This window comes from Mizuhopecten yessoensis, unplaced genomic scaffold, assembly GCF_002113885.1.
Source record: "Mizuhopecten yessoensis strain PY_sf001 unplaced genomic scaffold, ASM211388v2 scaffold11185, whole genome shotgun sequence".
NCBI lineage: Eukaryota > Metazoa > Mollusca > Bivalvia > Pectinida > Pectinidae > Mizuhopecten > Mizuhopecten yessoensis.
Window position 1 is genome coordinate 226,045 of NW_018408922.1, and position 18,530 is coordinate 244,574.

The 18,530-nt window shown below is 36.3% G+C and overlaps 1 protein-coding gene across 1 annotated transcript in view; it reads right to left on the reverse strand.

The window, feature by feature from the left end:
* Positions 1 to 12,577: 12,577 nt before the first annotated feature.
* Positions 12,578 to 18,530, reverse strand: part of LOC110440567 (calcium-binding protein LPS1-alpha-like) — a 59,525-nt gene continuing 53,572 nt past the window's right edge. The window contains exons 10-12 of the mRNA XM_021483710.1: positions 16,979 to 17,122; positions 15,199 to 15,438; positions 12,578 to 12,967 (exon numbers count right to left, since the gene is read on the reverse strand). Of these exons, the coding sequence (XP_021339385.1) occupies positions 12,939 to 12,967; positions 15,199 to 15,438; positions 16,979 to 17,122 (413 nt within the window). The 3' untranslated portion in view covers positions 12,578 to 12,938. The remainder of the gene's footprint in view (positions 12,968 to 15,198; positions 15,439 to 16,978; positions 17,123 to 18,530) is intronic.

The following is an 18,530-nucleotide window of genomic DNA, read 5'->3' on the forward strand; positions in this document are numbered from 1 at the left end:
AGAAAAACATGATATTTGGAAAATGACAAAGAGAAAAATATGATATCTGGAAAATGACAAAGAGAAAAATATGATATCTGGAAAATGACAAAGAGAAAAAGATGATATTTTGAAAATGACAAAGAGAAAAACATGATATTTGAAAAATGACAGAGAGAAAAATATGATATCTGGAAAATGACAAAGAGAAAAATATGATATCTTGAAAATGACAAAAAACAAAACACAATATCTTGAAAATGACAAAGAGCAAACCATGATATCTGGAAAAGGATACAAAGTAGCTAACTCATGTGCAATGTTAAGAAATATCATATAAGCCTAAATAAATGAATATGATATGTCACATTCTTTATGTTTTGATACACTTAGTATGATATTGAAGATTGTTCAGTTTTTGAGGTATACCTTTAGGAATATGCTTTATTTTCAATAGAATTAAAGCGTACTTGCGGACTTAACAAATAATATCGCAACCCTTTTATCAGTACATCCATTACAGAGATTGTGCATTTAAGGATTGACCTTAATTTTGACTGCGTATACGGTAGTATGAACGCAGTTGGCAACGAACATATTCTATTGAGCGCGTTAGCGCTCTATAAAGAAAATGTCGTTGCCAACTGCGTTCATACTACCGTATACGCAGTCAAACTGAAGATCAATTCTTATATTTACATATTTTCGTACTATGATGGTACACTCATAATAAAGCTAACTCCAATACATTTGCTTTTATAATGGAACAAAGCCTCCGTAACGTGGGTAAATCCAAACAAATGAACAGCCTGCAGCTTGCGAGCAGCGATGGATCTCCAACGTTACCATTATGACGTCACAATGTCAATTACGTCATCAATAGGAAACAATGGTCTCCAAGGAATCTCACTGCGTATACGGTAATGTATACGCAGTCACGGTTTACACAGCTTCAATGGGAGCGAATATAAATATATACATATATGACCGCATGTTACATAACAGACCTGTGATTCCAATTGTTGAATTGTGACGTCACCAATAAAACGTTTTCATGACGTCACAGACACTAAAAAAAGTGGAGATTTTAGCGGTGTAAAAATTCTCATATTTTTCCGCGTTGAGTACAGAGTATATCAGCGGGAAAATATCGACACGCAAGTATTTATTGATAAAAGATATATGATATAGATATATTCATGTAGAATACTTAAATTTCAGAACCATTGCTAAGTTTAAAGTTACAACGCGATAAGTATAGAGTCACAACGCGATAAGTATAGAGTCACAACTCGAACATTTCCACACGCGATAATATCTGCTTTTACAGCATCCAGTTGCATTGTGTCGTCACAAAAGAAAACACATTGATATGTTTTATTTCAAGTCAGCTAGAAGATATTGTTATCACAAATATTGGCAACAAATCTCGCCTGGAGCTCGCTGAAATGAAACATTCTTTTGTAAAAAAAAATTAAATCATGTAAAATTGAAAATCATTTAAGATCCTGTATATTTCATTTACCTTAAAATGAACCTCTTTATCTTTAAAGAGATATTTAGAAAAAATGAACGTGCATTTGTAACTCTTAGGTCATCCATTTGATGGGAGATGTTGGTTACAGAAGTGCTGCATTTAATCATCATGTAAGTTAACACGTTTCCTTACTTATTTCATTGATGTAAATCCCGAATATGGCAACGAAGGAATTTGAAGAATTTGACTTCATTACAAACATTCTTCCGCGATGTAGTACCTAAAAAGGCGCTTTTAATTTTTCAGTTGATATCTTTTAAACCAACAAACTCTCAGATTTTGTGAAAATCAAACGACCTAAACTATTTGAGGTATAATAACAGAAAAGATGGCTATACATGAAGAGTTGTAAACATAGATGTACGCATTTGCATATTAATTGGCAAACAAATCACAGTATGTAAATTCTTACGCGGCCTGACTTATTGTTTGTAAATCAGATATACCGACCAGTCAACATTCAGATACACAAAGCTAGAAGAACCCTCTGTAACTCTCGACGTTTGTTCATCTACGTGTTGTTAGATAATTTTTAAACTCATAGAAAAAAACTTGATAAAACTCGTTTTTCTTTATAATTTCTAACAACTTGCTCAAGTTAGGTACAAGAAAACGTGAAAGTGGGTCTCTATATGACTATATTTTTTTTGACAAAGTAAAGATACCTGCAGATGTTCGGAAAAGAACTATACAATTGCATAAGGTGCAGCAAAGCGATTTCAAGTGACGTCATAAAGTCCAATTAAGTGGCTTTGCCGAAAAAAGGATCGGATAGCATGGTTTCCTTTGTAAACAAGGGAGACAACTCCTTGTGAAGACAACTTTAACAAGTGGTATTAGTACACCGGGAAAGTGATTGTGTAATGTATACTTACTAATCATTACATTTTGTAGCTATGATGTTGTTTTTTTTTTTATTTCAGTGATCCCAGTAAATGACCGAACACAGGAAGGTCATTTATGACATACAATTACATTATGTATCATGGCTGCTGGTATGCGGCTCACCGTGGCATTAGTATGTTACGTTTGTCGGGCGGTTTGGTAGAGGACATATCTACGATCGTGGGCGCTTCCGGTCAAGGACAAATATCTTAAATCATTGTTGACAGGACGCAAGATAAACGTGTAGTTAACAACGTTCTCCTATAATTTCGTCACGATATGACAGGGTATAGCAATGTCTGAAGATAGCAAAACAAACGTCAGGTCAAATTGAAATTGAAAAGCGACAAACCAGAAGCCTGAATAACATGTTTTTGATTCTGCCTGGTAAGATGTGATGATGTATGTAGGGGTCATAAGAGGCCCCGGCGGTTGCTGAAACATTGAAACATGTAGCCACAGTGGCGTTTTGAAATAGTGGCAAGGTAACTTTAAAATTAAGGCGTGTTACGCACCTATTCCTCTGTTACGACATTTATAACAATTTGGATTTTCAACTCTTTGGCCCCTTGCATCATCGATGGGCGGATTGGTCAAGTGGTCAACACTCCTTCCACGCAGGCGCCCGGGGTTCGATCCCCGAAGTCGTCGTACGCATGGATATTCAGAGAAAAGTGTTGTTCTCTTGCCCATACAACTCCAACAACCTAGGTGGAGTATAAATTGGTCTGGGGTGGATGTTGCGGTATCTGTGATTTAGCATTCAAGTGAAGTGGCACTATAAATGATGCCTTTGGAATCACGGTCCCACTACAAACAGAACCCGTTACATATCGAAACCAGGCAGGCATACACACATAAGAATATATTAGCCAGGTGGTACAGGACTAGTAGTTAGCACCTGATAAGGCAGCTCCTGCGAATTTCTCAAAATATGTATTGATTAATGTATATACTAATTGTATTAATTGTATATCTATGTACTGTGAAGCGCTTTAGAGTGGCTAATTTTAGATAGATAGGGCGCTATATAAAATGCTGTATATACACAACAGCTGTATGGTGCTGTGTAGTTAATTTTTGGCATACTGTATTTATTACAAAGTTTAAAAGGTGCATTCACATATGCGTTTCTTGCGTTCATCTTTTTCTAATTCAATCAGACTCGCTGTTTTCTATGAGTGGGGTAAGTATGCCACTATCGATTGATAAACACCAAAGTTTAAGAAATGATAGTGCTGAGCACCAACAAGTGTCACCAGGCTATGATTGCACTCGTATTAAGCATTTGCAGAGCAGCCCTATCTTGGGTGCATACTGCATGCACACGACGTCAGCCGTTGCAATGACGCAAACCCCCTACAGTTATGAATCCCCGTTCCACAGCCAAACGCTGTAGCTATGCATCGGGAACTTTTTCCCCAGCCTAACTATGCCTTGCTGGTTTCTTGTGAAACGAAAAAGACAGATGCATTTTAAAACAATCAAGAGCAGTGTTTCGCGTGTAAGAAATCAACGGGGCGCAGATTGTTATTATGTCATTCTAACCAAGTGAGCTACTTCGTCAACGGAAGTACCCTGACCCAACTACGCTACAGGTACATGCATATCCGAAACGAAATTATGGGGAAGATTATAATTAATACGAAAAATAACACAGGAGGCACGGTAGTCTAGTGGTAGGACGCTGAACTCGTGATCGAAGGGTTGCGGGTTCGAGACATGTCACGGCACTGTGTTGTATCTTTGAACAAGATACTCATCTCCATTTGTCCTAGTCTACTAACAAAATGTAGCTGCACATGTGTACGTGGTTGTATAGTGCTAGAATTGTAGAATGCTAGCCGTGAGCGTCGAAATGGCAGCACCGGCTGTATGCTCCTCAGGGAGTTGAGAAAGATATTGGCTGGTTGCAAAGGCCCTATAACCACGGATAATAATTTGTGAACCGCTTTGAGACGACCTACAAACTAGGATGTGATTAAGCGGTATATACGTATATGGAACCTCGAATCATTATCATTATAAGCGAAACCATGCCTTGTGAAGCAAATGAGGAAGATGAAATACACAAAACAATAAAGAGGAGTGTTTTGCATGTAAGAAATCAACGGGAATAGAGAAGGATTCGAACACTGGACCTCCGATTGTTATCAACCAACTGCGCAGCGTGGTCAACGGAAGAACCCTGGATCGATTACGCTAGTAGGATTCTGTAATGTTTTGCCTGCAGCCGGACAGGCATCCTTTACCTGATACCTGCTCCGTGACTCACTGTCCTACGTACCACCGTGCAGTATGATGTAGCTCAATCCAAGATGAACACGAGTTCCTTGACCTACACTTATTATTTCCTGTCCTGATAAGATTAGACGACAGTAAGCGTCGCTGACAGGTAGATATACGATGCATAACGTATTCCAATCATTTTGGAATCTATAATCTACAAAAGAGTCTTTTTTCTTTCTTTTTTGAAAATCTCGTCAACCACTGTTGTAGATAGGCTAATCTCAAAATGTTCACGTGATGAAATAACATGATTGATTGACAAAAACAAAGAAAAGTGTTTGGCTATACCTCATGAGAGGGAAACAGCCCCATCGTAAATGAGCAGCAGTTGCCAACCCTATTTTAATTGTCTGATGGAACTGTTCCGACGCATCCATCAAATGTTCTATTTTTAACCTGTCAATTCTTTCGTAACAATGCGTAACCAATTTGTTCTTAACATCACGACTGTGAAACAAATCTTGGTTGGGAGTGGGCTGATGTGTATATATTAAATGTAGTTCGTGTTGCTTTTTGATACTTTGGTATTTTTTGTTTACTACCAGAAAAAAGTTGGTTTTGTTACATGCTGTTTGTCATATGCTTGTTTACTAACACTGAGAATAACACTGAGACTGTTGCTTTTTCTAGTTGAACTATATTGTTTACCAAGTGTTTTTATTCTCTCGTTCGTCCTGCGTTGTTTACCAACACTTAGACTGTCGATTTTTTTGTTTGTGTGTTCTATGTTGTTACTGTCAACAGTTCATGTCAAGTTTTCTCCCTTTGTTAATTTTGTACTGTCCAAATTTGGCAACCTTACATACTCGGCCATTGTCATTTGCCGCGTTGCTATGTTTGATATTTTCATTATTTCTGTTTGAGTGTCGTTTTAGTTTAAACGATCAAATAAATTCTGTAGCGCTTTGGACCGTGGAATTACACTGAAAGAGGAAAGGTGCCCCTAAAACCCTAATAACGTTAACAAATACATAATGAGATACGGCAGCTACGTATTGTGAGATTAAACTTATTTTTGTATTAATTATGAATATTCTGTCAGTACTGCTTTTTCAAGAAAGTTCAGAACTTCTTTTGTACAAATGTACTAGAAAACCATAACACGTTTTATCTGTTGGATAATGAAATATTGCCAAAAAAAATAAGTGTATTGATGTTAAATGGAAGTAAAAACATATCATAGAGTGTAGAATGCCTGGTTCGACTGTTGAAGTGAGCAGGACGTTTGTGTACATTGTACGTTGTACATATAGAAGAAAACCCTATCATCTATCTTAACAAACACTGACAAGGATTTGACAATATCACTTCCCGAATTCTCGATGTGAGGACACGACATAAATTAGATTTGACCTCAAATGACTTGGTAGGTGTCGTCGATGAACAGAAGACGCTTACCCTTCCGGAACACCTGGGCGTATTGTACCCTTGTACTTTTCCACGAGTTTTCATACAAAATTATTCCTTTACCATACTTTATCCTAGTTTTACAGTATATCTATTTTGAGTTCGAAGTATGTTAGTAAGTTTGTTAACACTTCGAGTTTACAGTCTCATAAACTTTGCCATAGAGTGTATGTAGGATCTTAGCTAAAAACATATGTAACAGTTGTATGCAACTAAACCAGTTTTAAATGAAAACATGTGAGAAAAGTGTATACTATTTGTGTAGAACTCCTGAACTCAAAGCATGTTATAATTGTATGTATTTTGCCAAATCAAATGTAAATGAAAACATATGAAAAACGTGTTTTCTTTTATTCAGAAGAAAGGCGATGTATCTATGCTTACGGGCCAGCATGATCAAAATAGGCATCAATAACTAACACATTTCCTCATTTCTTTGATCTCAAAGGAGCACTCGTTACCTGCAGTACATCATTTCTTAGAGTAGAAAGCTATAAAATAATTACCTGTACTGTACTGGCTCCATCAGAGCGCCGAGTGCAGTATGACCTATCGCCCAAAAATCTATACCCCATACCCTCCTAAGAGGGAAATCACTGGCACGGCGCGTAAATGGGATATGACCAACACATAACTCCATGCTCCAGATCTGGAACGGTGTAGGAAGGGTAAATAACGAGAAAGGAATAGGTCATACAATCATTTGGTAATAAAGAAGTGCTGTTTCGTTATTAATTCCCTCACACGTCTTCCTCGCCTACGTCACACCTTTGGCTGCGTTCATTGCTCCCAAAAAATCACGTATCATACCCATACCTTTGTTCCCGAATAAACTGCAACTAACGGGAAATTATAAGAAATTAATTATATGTCGTAATTTCACTTTTCAAAAACAAAACCAAGTTTATTAGCATTTTCACTTGATTGGTTATTGAAGCGTTTTCGTCAGGATTTTTCATATCTTTTTCGATTCAATCGAGAAAGCTATATATAAACCATGGCCAGTTCAAGTTGTATTTTTGCTTACAACGCAAAAAGAAATTCGGCATAAGGACGACAATAGTATTGTATGTATTTTCTTTCATTTAAAACACCTTCGAAACTCGTTATTATAACAAATTTTAAACGCAACTATCACTTTTCTTTTTCTTTACCATTTAATCCCTCTTCGATATAGTTAAGGTTGAATTCATTCTCTTTTTCGTAGGTGAAAAGCTGAGTGCTGTTATAAATCTTTATGTTAACTACCACAGAGTAAATATATTGTAGGATAAGGCATTAGTTGTCTATTTCAGAATAAAGATTATATACTATTTAATGAAGAGAATACCGAAGTGTTTTCAAGAGAGCCGAACTCAAAATGTATAAAACAAGGGCAAAATATGAACAAAGGGAGAAATTGAAATAAAAACCCTTGCAAAGTACAAATAGAATCAGACCAGGGTCCTCATTCATATAACCGTTCTCATTGTCAAGCATGACTGCTGTGCTCAAGACAGCTTTCTTGTTACTTACTTAAATCATGTCAAAGGATCACAAAGTTTATTTTTAACAGTATTTGACTTTACGTCTTTTCGATTGTTTTCCAAATTATTTACCAAATATAATTTATTTAATATCTAATAACCGGAACAAGAAATTTTGCTCGAGCATAAAATCCATGATTGAGCATGAGAACGGTTTCATTAATACATGTTCAGGTGTTCCGGAAGGGGAAGCGTCTTCTACGTCATCAACGAAATCCTCCATACAAATACTGTTAATATACTGATACATTATATAATACTGATACATTATATAATACTGATACATTATATAATACTGATACATTATATAATAATGATGATAAACTGTTTGATATGAAATAATTTTAACTTTTAACCAGGGCAAACTTGTAGCACTTTAAGTACTTAGCTACCCGATAAACATATGTATTAGATGTAAACTGCTGCATTTGTTATAACACGCGAAGAAATGATGATAGATTTCTCACATGGAGAATCCAGCAGACGTAAAATACAGGTAAACGCTGCCACGGAATATTACAAGATAAACACATGATAAGGTTATATACACACAGGGGTAGGGTGGGGTATGATTCCTTACTGACACTTTATGTAAATCAAATTAATCTTACGTACATGCATTGTGTAACAGTAGAAAAATGCCACAAAACTGGTAGCCCGACATGTTAGGTCACGGAAGGTAATCATGATAGGTCCCGCAGACATAACACAAAGAGATGGATGTCTCCGCTCTGTACAGTATATGTAAATACTCGGCAGGTTTTTTGGAACATATATCAACATGTCAGCATGTTGCAACTTTCCTGCTACAAATATCAATATTAAACGACGCCGATCGATGATAACTCTGTTTTCGTGAACAGCTGAAGGAGACACACCAGACGTATACCACCCAGACGTAGTCATCGGAACTTCCTTTGATGATATGTCTATGCAGCCTACAAGTACGTTTGTTTTTAGGTCCTTACGGTGTAAGTAAATAACATTAAAACAAAACAATTTGTTTTTTAAATACTATGCATTGATAAGACAAATATCATTATTAACACATGGCACAAATCGTCCTCGAATCTTAGAACTCAATTGTTTTAGCCCCATAGCATCACCGGTGAGTCCCGGAAGGACGGAACAGCTGTTTGATGCAGTGTAATTCATTGTTTGGCATTCTGTTCCCGTTAACGATGTATCACATGTTGGTGTTACCTTCATCCTTAGGAATTCCAAAATGGTATTGATATAAACATTTTTTAACTGATAAAGTAAAGGAATTTAATGATCTGCTTAATAAAACTTGTCATAGATATTTTGGAAACCAAAAGCAGGTATCAAAAGGATTTGAAGTAACATTTGATTAGCGGCTCTGAAGATAATGTAAGAATTTCGTTTCGTTTAAAAATAAACCATGATACGTTATTCTGATTTATTGACGAAAATTCTTTCTTTTTTAACATCAAATTGCAGGGTTTTGTCTGCAAAATTGTGCTGACGGATATTTGAAAAATCCCTGTCCCAGAGCGGGTACAACACTAAAGAGTTGTGGCATGTAACGTGTTCATTTGTGTTGTTACGTTTGTAAGTATCAAGATTTTGATTCGATTTGTTTGACCGTCAGTTTCGGAATCCCGAACTGAACGTACGTGCACCATCAATGGGCTCATAGACAACATCTGAAAAACGAAAAATTCTTGTCGCTGTCATCCGTTTTCTGGAAACACCAGAAACGTTAGAAACATCCACTACTGTGTTGTACAGGGGGGAAGACCCGAGTATATGTCGCTGTACGAAAGCCCATATGTTGGTGGTACACAGGGTTTCAGTACAGCTGTTTCCATTGACTTTAACACAGCGTCTGTATATTTGTGATCGGTGCTGCTTTATTGGAAAGAATGTACATAGCTGTCAAAATCTACGAGACCTCGTACGTGAGCAGTTTATGTATACGGACGTTTATAGAAACTCCGATACAATGCTGTCTGGAGGGTACAAGGAAGTGGGGTCGGGATAGGTAGAGGATGGTGGGGCGGGGGAGGGGGAGGGGAGGGAGCGAAAAAATGTCGTGTTGTGCCAACGTCTCGCATATATTAATGTTAGTGGTGGATGTGACTGAGTTCATGTATACGTACATTTTGTGTGACGTCACGAACTGGTAACACTTGCTTATGCTCATCTGATTGCTTTGTTTACGGCGGCTTGTATATGATTTCTGTAGTAATTAGTTATAATTTAGTTATTTCCAGATCGTTTAGCAATTTCGGTAAGCATTTTGTCCAACCATTGTTGTATATTTCAAAGGTCAATCTGAATATCTTCCTTTTGCCTGTCGGTGTCATCAGCACATCAGTGGGGAGTTCGAATCAACTCCATCTGCAGATCATTTATTTTCACAACTTAACAATGGAAGACCCAGAACACTGCCATGTGGCATTCTGCTAGTTACTTTCTTCCACTCAGAGGTGTGAAAATTAACAGTGTTGCTGTCGTCTTTAGTCAAAAACATATTTTGTCAATCCTACTACATGTATCTCTACTGACAATCCAATCCGTATACTTTCAATTTGCTGATTAAACTTCTGTGCGGAATAGTGTCAAAGGCGATGATGAAGTCCATGTAAAATACTTGGATACCATAACCTTAATCAATGGCTCTCGTTTAGTTTTAAGGGGCAATGTGGCGCTCCCTTTCACAAATTCAAAATGCCGAATACTGTAAAGATTTTGTTCGTAAGATGTTCCATAAATTATCATTTTCCTTAAAATTGTTTCCAAACATTCGCCCGTGATAGCTCATCTGTAGTTGCCAGCTTAGCACTTATGTTCCTTCTTAAAAAATCCTGTACTCTATCCCTATTTGTATAATGATAAGGTTATATACACACAGGGGTAGGGTGGGGTATGATTCCGATATCGAGTATTTTGATTTGTTGAGTGATTACAGTTTCAAGTTTATTTAATATTTAAGTGTCTGCTATCTGGATCTTGTGATTTATTTGTATTAAGGCTTTTGATTAATTTAGCAATTTCTTTTTCGCTAATTTCTTTACTGACAAATTGTTTTTCGATATGCTTGTTTGGGAGCTTAGGTATGTCTCAGTTTAGGTCTATTATAAAAAAAACTGCAGAAATTGAGGGTCCTTACTGTTGCCCTTTCACTGTTGCTTTAAACAATATGAGCCAGTTGGTCATCGTCTTTTAGACGTTGTTAGGATATTCCTGTTCTAGTTTTCCTTTTGAAATTACGTATTTCGAACATTCCATTGGGTTGGTTTTTAGCTTAACTCACTCAGTTCTTAACTTTGTTTCTTACCCTGACTTACTCTTCATACTTATTGTGATCTTTAGTTTCCATGAATCTTTCCGAATATCTGTGTTTATTTGAAATTGAGACGTACCATAGAAACGAATTAAATACAAGTTACACGTGCACTCCCGTGCACTGTAAATGTACATTTTTTGAAAATATATAAAGAGTATCAAATCAGCACACAGAAAATTTGAGGAAAAGGAGAAATTACTCCTGGTCGCCCAATGTTTTGTGCTGGCGTTATATCTCACCAAATACTGCAATCTATATGAACTAGTACCTATGTAAAGGAAAACATAATCAATAATAAATGGACAAATAGTTTTATTCATATATATAAAAAAAAAAAAAAAACCCACTGAATTCGAGGTCCTGGAGATAGGGCTAAGTAACAGGGTTTGATCTCCACGCATCAAACATATCTATGACCTCAAAGATACATATATATAGTTTTGATATATTTATGGACACAGATGTAATAATCACGGACGTTCGGATCTCCTTTGGCTGTATTAATCAAATAACCACTTACACTTGTTCGGGTATGCATTGATAACTTCATACACATTTGTACAAATCACCCATAATTTATAATACATACAATAGCACAATTCGAGATATATATTAGAATGATGAGGCCGTAAGATGAACTTACTTCTACATATTAACCCTAGTGCTGAGTTTCCGACCAGAACTAATTCGAATGTTTTCTCTTTCCAATTTGATCTAAACTATTGAAAATTGTTAGCTCAGTATTATTACAAATAAAAAAAGGAAATGTGCGAATAATGATAAACAGCTGCCATAACGGTCCACACGAATATGGTGAATGGGGGACATTCGGAACAATTCGGAAGTTATATAAAAGGGCGTAAGAAGCCGAATTCAATTAGGCTTCGGAACTTCTCCAGGGGTAATGATCGAGCTGGTGATACTAATATTTATGAGGTTTATACAGATAGGAAAACAATTAGGATTTATATGAAGAAAAACCTCAGGTAATATACTGTATAAACAATAAAGTGAACATGTGACGAATCAATGCTTCGGAACTTTTCTAGGGTTTATATAAGGCATTGGAGTATACGAATTAATAGATCTGTGAAACTCGTAATTAAGAATTTTATGAAGATAAGACAGTATTTAGGATTAACATGTAAAATAATATTAAGGATTTATATAAAAATATCCGGTAATATAAACATGATAAGGATGACAAAGAAAATAAATATGTAAATGAGTAACATGTGGCAAAATGACGTATGATATGTTGGGTTGGGGGAATCACAGGTGCTTACATCGGTAACAACTCCCCCACCCCTCCCCCTAGCCATCCACACCAGCGGTGACATAAAACGCATCGGTCTTAAACAACTCCTCAACATGTACCCGTAGAATATGTCGTAGACTTGGTCAATCCCGATATATTGTACGAAGGGGCTATACGATTCAGCATCATATGGTTGAGAAAAAGTAAACGAGATTCATAAAGTTTCCTGTTCGTTATCATGAGTGAGGTTTACACAAAAAATATTGATCACGTGATTTATAAACACATGAGGTACACTGAAGCACCGGTTAATGCAAGAGAGAAAAAAGGTAGTTAGATTGCAAGTGCCGAGTGCTATAAATAGATCATAACGTGTCTTGCTTAAACACGGAATATCACAAGAGGAATTAAGGAAACAAGAGTACGCAATGGTCAAATGTCCAAAATATCCATTAACAAACTATATCGCGTGACAAACAAAGGCTTACAATTTGTTGTCTGATAGACGATTTACCCCTGGTAAAATAATATCCAAAAGGCAGAAAAACTAATAAAGGAATTTATCAGTAGCAATTTCACCTATAACGAGAACACGACGTCACTTCCGCCCAAAAGCAGGTCACTTTGGGCCAGTTCTCACAAGTCAAACTCATGGAGACGTGGATACCGCCTGGAAAATCGCTGGTTACCTATTCCGTGAAAGGACGCCTTAATAAAGTCTTATTGTTACTCCTCGATCCATTGTCATTTCGATGTCATCACCATTTTAAATTCTAAAATAAACAAGAAAAAAACATGGTAAGGGAGACAACTCATATTTTTATTTGATTTCTCTTATATTATGTGCCTGTCAATAATCTATGTATAAATATGTTATGTAGTTTAGTTTAAAGGTTATTCCTGGATGAAATAGCACACAATTTTACATTATACAAAAATCGCAAAAAAGGCTCCGGAAACATTGCACTTCGGAATTATATTCAGAACATTCCACGTATTTACCGTTCTGATCGGTCGGTCGAGTAACTAAACAAAATGATAACATTGACATTTTATTTTTTGCGCCTAGATTTGCAAAAAAACATAATAGTCATATAATATTAACGGAAATACATATAGAAAACTTCACTTTGAGTGGTGCCCTCTGTGTTAAATTTATCTATGTTTGGTACTCAAAAATCCTTCCCGCATTAATACTGGGGAAACATGGATACTTCAATACCATTAAAGTGTAGTGTTGATGGAGTAAAGGGAAGCAACTCCCGTCAAATATTGATTCCCGACGCATTCTTCTTTCACCTTTTATGTCATTCTACCTGAAATCATAAGATCCCGTAATACTGTTCTTCCGATTGCGTCCAAACACCGCCTCCCTGCCATGTAGTGAACAGGCCCGCCGTTCAATCTCCCCCAGAATGTATTGCGGCCCGTCCATTCACCTCTGTAATAGTCTCGTTCAACCGGACTCTTGTTGTCTGCGCAAGCTACGCATGCAGTCACAAGTGATCAAGCGTCTGTTTGAACGAGACTACTCTGTAAACGCCACACGGCATTTCGAAATTCTTGCACGTGGTGTGTGATACACTAATCATTTAACCTTTTCGCACATTAAAATTAACAATGTTTTGATTTCATCTGTATGTCATAAATATGGTTGTTTTCATCACATTGTTATAATCGGATGACTTTTGTTGAAATAGATATGAGCAAACGATCACGCGCAGTATGTATATCAAACATTTGCTTTGTGTTTTTGTTTTCCATGTTGTTTTCTTCGTGATATGGTGATATATTATAAGCCTAAATTCACAACGACAGGGAGGTTCAGAAACACAATGGAATTCGTGGAGTTGAACAACTCATAAAGAGTATCTGTCATATAATTATTACATGTAGTTTATAAACATCGTTTTCCAACAGTTAACCGTGTATTTGTAGCTGTGATACTTTCGGCACTGTTTGAAACGTACAAGATTTGTACTACTGTGTTGTGTGGCTATTTATGTTTTGTTTAAGATTTGACATGGATTTTGTAATTTACAAAATAGTATCCTTTCCTCAAACGAACCAATCTTAAAGGGACAATTTAGTGAAGTAGGGTTTTTAATATCTTTGTCACAAAACTCTCCATGATAATATATTTTGATACTCCCTTTGAACAATTCATGGCGAGAAATTGACAAGAGACAATGTTTTCTTGGCGTTTTTAATCCGTAATGGAGAAATCCTTAACTGTACAGCCTTACAATTTAGCGTCAGCTGTCGGTGAATTTCAGCCGAGGAGAGAAGGTAACATCTCGCTTTATTCACCTAGCCTCTCTGTTATACAAGTACATGCATTTATTCTAAATCAAAATCATCTTCCATCATCATCTTAAGCTCAAACATCGTTATAAATGATCGAGTGATCTATTGATATTGTCCTTTCTGCGGTTTGAAATTCTCCCTGAGACACACTCTCAGTGCGTGAATGCTCTAATTGAACCTGTTCGTTTTTATTCAAATCCGAATGTGAACAGAAATATATGATTAAAGGTATATATTATGATATTTATAATTCTTACTTGCGATGTATTGTGTAAATTAAAGAACGTGTTATGTGTGAACTCAGACACATAACTGACACTGTCCTCCCCAAAAGATGAAACTGACCACACTGGACGTTGGCTTCATGTCGGGTCATTATCAACTACGTAAAGTTTCGTTAGGAGATATAGTTTTTCAGTATCGACTTGATTTTCCGGTAATCAAAAACACTTACTTCACTAAATTGTCCCTTTAGCACGCGTCATCCGTACAGTTTCCGTATAGCATTTGCGTAGCGTTTCCGTCTGAGGCGGGATAGTGAACGTGGACGATAAAAATGACTATGATCTCGAGGTCAAATGATATTAATGTAGCCTGTGGGTCGTTTAAAGAGATGAATGAAGCAGGGCGCAAGGAACCCTGGGAGACATTTCCCGCCGCCCCCGCCCCCTTCCCTCCCCCTGATTCACCCCCTTACCGTGGTAGTTTATGAGACCGTCCCCATTCAGATCAGCTTCTACAATCATTTCTTTTATCTGTGCGTCCGTCAGTTTTTCTCCAAGGGCTGTCATTACATCTCGTAGTTCTTGTTCGTCTATCATCCCGTCGTTGTTTTTGTCGAACATTCGGAACGCCTCTCGAAACTCCTCCTCTGCATCCTCTTTAGAACTGTTATGCATCATGTTTAAAAATTCAGTAAAGTCTATCGTTCCATTTTCTGTCAACAAAAGATTGATTGAAATGTAAGTCAAAATGGTCTGTCTTGAAATGCATAGTACACGTATATATTGCGCCAAGCGGTAGATAGCTACAGATAGCCAAAGGGAGACTACTGTTTTCTCTGGTTCCCATTTTCCTAAAACTCAATACTATAATGTACTTACATTTGGACAGGTGCACGATTTTTGTAATTGTGTTTGTGGGTTTGGGGCACAAACGTCGATAAATGGGTGTGGGAAAGGGTTTGTCCAATCATACATGTAAACGCTCTGCTCTCTGGATTGGAACATGTAATATTTTATTTTAATTTATTAATATATATTACGTATTATAGCTGTTCATAACAAAATGATGATATGGTCTATATATTTTTACATTTAGATGATTGATTCCTGTTATGTAACTATATGTGTTTATACTGTGTAACTATATACGTGTACGATGTAATTGTGATATATGACACTATCATAAACAAAATTGTCTTGACTGGACTTGACTTGTAAAGTTGTAACAGATTTGACGTGTTTTAGTGTGTTGTGATGTTGTCGTTTTAGGTATATGGCTGTTATGTAAGCATTATCCCTTTAGTAACTTTAATTTGTATTTGTTTCTTTGTGGTTTGTTGTTTTGTTTACTAAAGTCTCTAAGACGTTAAAAACACGTACAGCACGTTTAATATTATAATTTAGCCGTTATGTGTTTATCGTCAGTTTGTCTGTGAACATATTTCTAGAAGACTTTTTTTGTATAAAATATGTCATAAAAATACTTGTATCCCTTCATGCTATTCATACAGTAGTCAATCAAACGGTTTCGCAGATTGTATTCTGTGTCTATAGCCGTAAATTGATATATTCTATGCGAACAATGTACAACAGAAAAATCTTACACGTCTCAAATGATTTCAACAAAACAACAGGTATAAATATTGAGGTGTTTAGTATGAATATATTGATTACAACACACTTTTAAAAATGTTTAAAACTGTTTTGTGCTCGTCTTATTAATTGGTAGACTTTTAACCTGGGTAAACAAACTTGCAAGTTAAGAGAAACTCTATCAGGGAAATGGCTGGTAATCTCTTGAGAAAGGCGTTTGCCGAATACAATCATTTAGTTCCACTACCGACATTTACAAGTATAATACCAGAGGTGAAAATAGTTTTCGTCCAATCCAATCATCGCCTAACTAATGTTTAAAAAAAAAAGTATTTCTTCCATGTACAGTGAATCATTGCAATGCTCTTCCAAATAGTTTGAAAAAGCCCCTTATTGTCCCTCCCTTGACCCGAAAGGGAGTCCGAAACATATATTGCAATCGCCACCACATGCTGATGATTACCCAAAGTTTCATCAAAATTTGGCAGACGGTTTCTGAGGAGAAGTCAATAATATATTTGTTTACAGAAGACGCACGACGCACGGCGGGCGACGACGGGAAAATGTTAATCGAAATAGGTCAGCTGAATGACTCCGCTGACATTAAACATTTTTTGTAAAAAACAGTAAATAAATAAAAGTATTTTTTTTTTTAATTACCATCCAGGTCGATCTCGTTTATCATATCCCTAATTTCGTCGTCCGTGGGATCTTGACGTAATTTGGTCATAACATTCTTCAGTTCTTCCCGAGTGATCTTCCCATCCTTGTTCACGTCAAACAGATCAAATGTCTCTTTATAATCTGCAGAGAGAAAAAGCCAGTACAACTTAACTACGATAAAAAGTAAGAACTATTTTATTCGATTATCTAACTCAACAATATTGCAATACGTGTATGAACATAAGATCATCGAATTATGAACTAAAGCGTGATTTGAACACGAAATCGATGAACCATGGGGCAAAGTATGAACAAAAGTACATGTAGTACAAGGGAAAATAAAACCAGATATCTTAGAATCCAGGGGTCCCGCTCTGGCAACAGGTGTATGGAAAAGATAGATATATCGAACGCAGGGAACCTTTTGATTCGAAGATGAAAGCAGTTGTTTCAAAAGGATGAGCAGCATCTGTTCATAATGACAAAGATTTAGATAGCATTCAAAAAGTGTCTTAATATCAAAGTGTTTTGGCTACTGTCACATTTCTAAGCGATATCTCTGACATTTTACCTCTATCAGAATGTACTGTCCCGATTGTTTAACTATATCGTCTTCGTTCAACGACGAATGTTGTAATGCACTTAAAATTCTTTCTAGAAAAAATCTGTACATAAGCTTCAACATGTATAAAATATATTGAAAATATGAAACAGAGGATTTAGGTCGTTTTGAAATGATAAAAAAAACGTTTAATAAGAAGTTGTGGCACATGGAGGTTTTAACTCATAAAAGAGTGTATTTCATGCTGTTACCATAGAACGTAATGAATGGTGTTACGACAAGGCGTTTCTCTGGTTTAGGATACGTTATGTATGTACATTGTACATAGCTTACATGGTGTATATGTATATATATATCCACCGTGAGGGGTCATCTTTAGTTTATTTATTCATTATCGACATCTTTGCTCCAGGTCAAACGTAAACATTGGCGTCAGTAATGGGCATGGAAGCGAATTCGTCAGACATATATACGCATCTCTGTCAGAGTTTTGTTTATTGGTTTGGAATTAAAATGCGGACACTATATGAAACTTTCATACTATCTGATTCGATGTTTCCATGTATATTATTTATTTGTAGCGTACTGTTTTATTATTCGATTTCAATCACAGTTTGATATCGACACTATGTCGATTCCCACACATTAACTTTGCATCCCGCCGTTCAGAAAGACATTTTTTGAGCTTTCAGAAACGAAAACTTTTGATCAATTCTTTAATGCATCGCTATAGACATGTCTTGATATTTTACAGATACATGTAAGCTTTGATCTAATGGCATTTAAAATAGCTTCTCTGTATGAGAAAAATTAGATATAAGAAGCATGCTGATATTTTTAATTAAATATTAAAAATCTAATAAATTAAAATGACATGAAAATCCAACGTACGTGTGTATATCTACATGAAACATCAATGTTAGGACATGCATCTACCCATGTAAAGCAAAAAGATACAGTGCTTACACGTCACCGAATTCCAGTGAT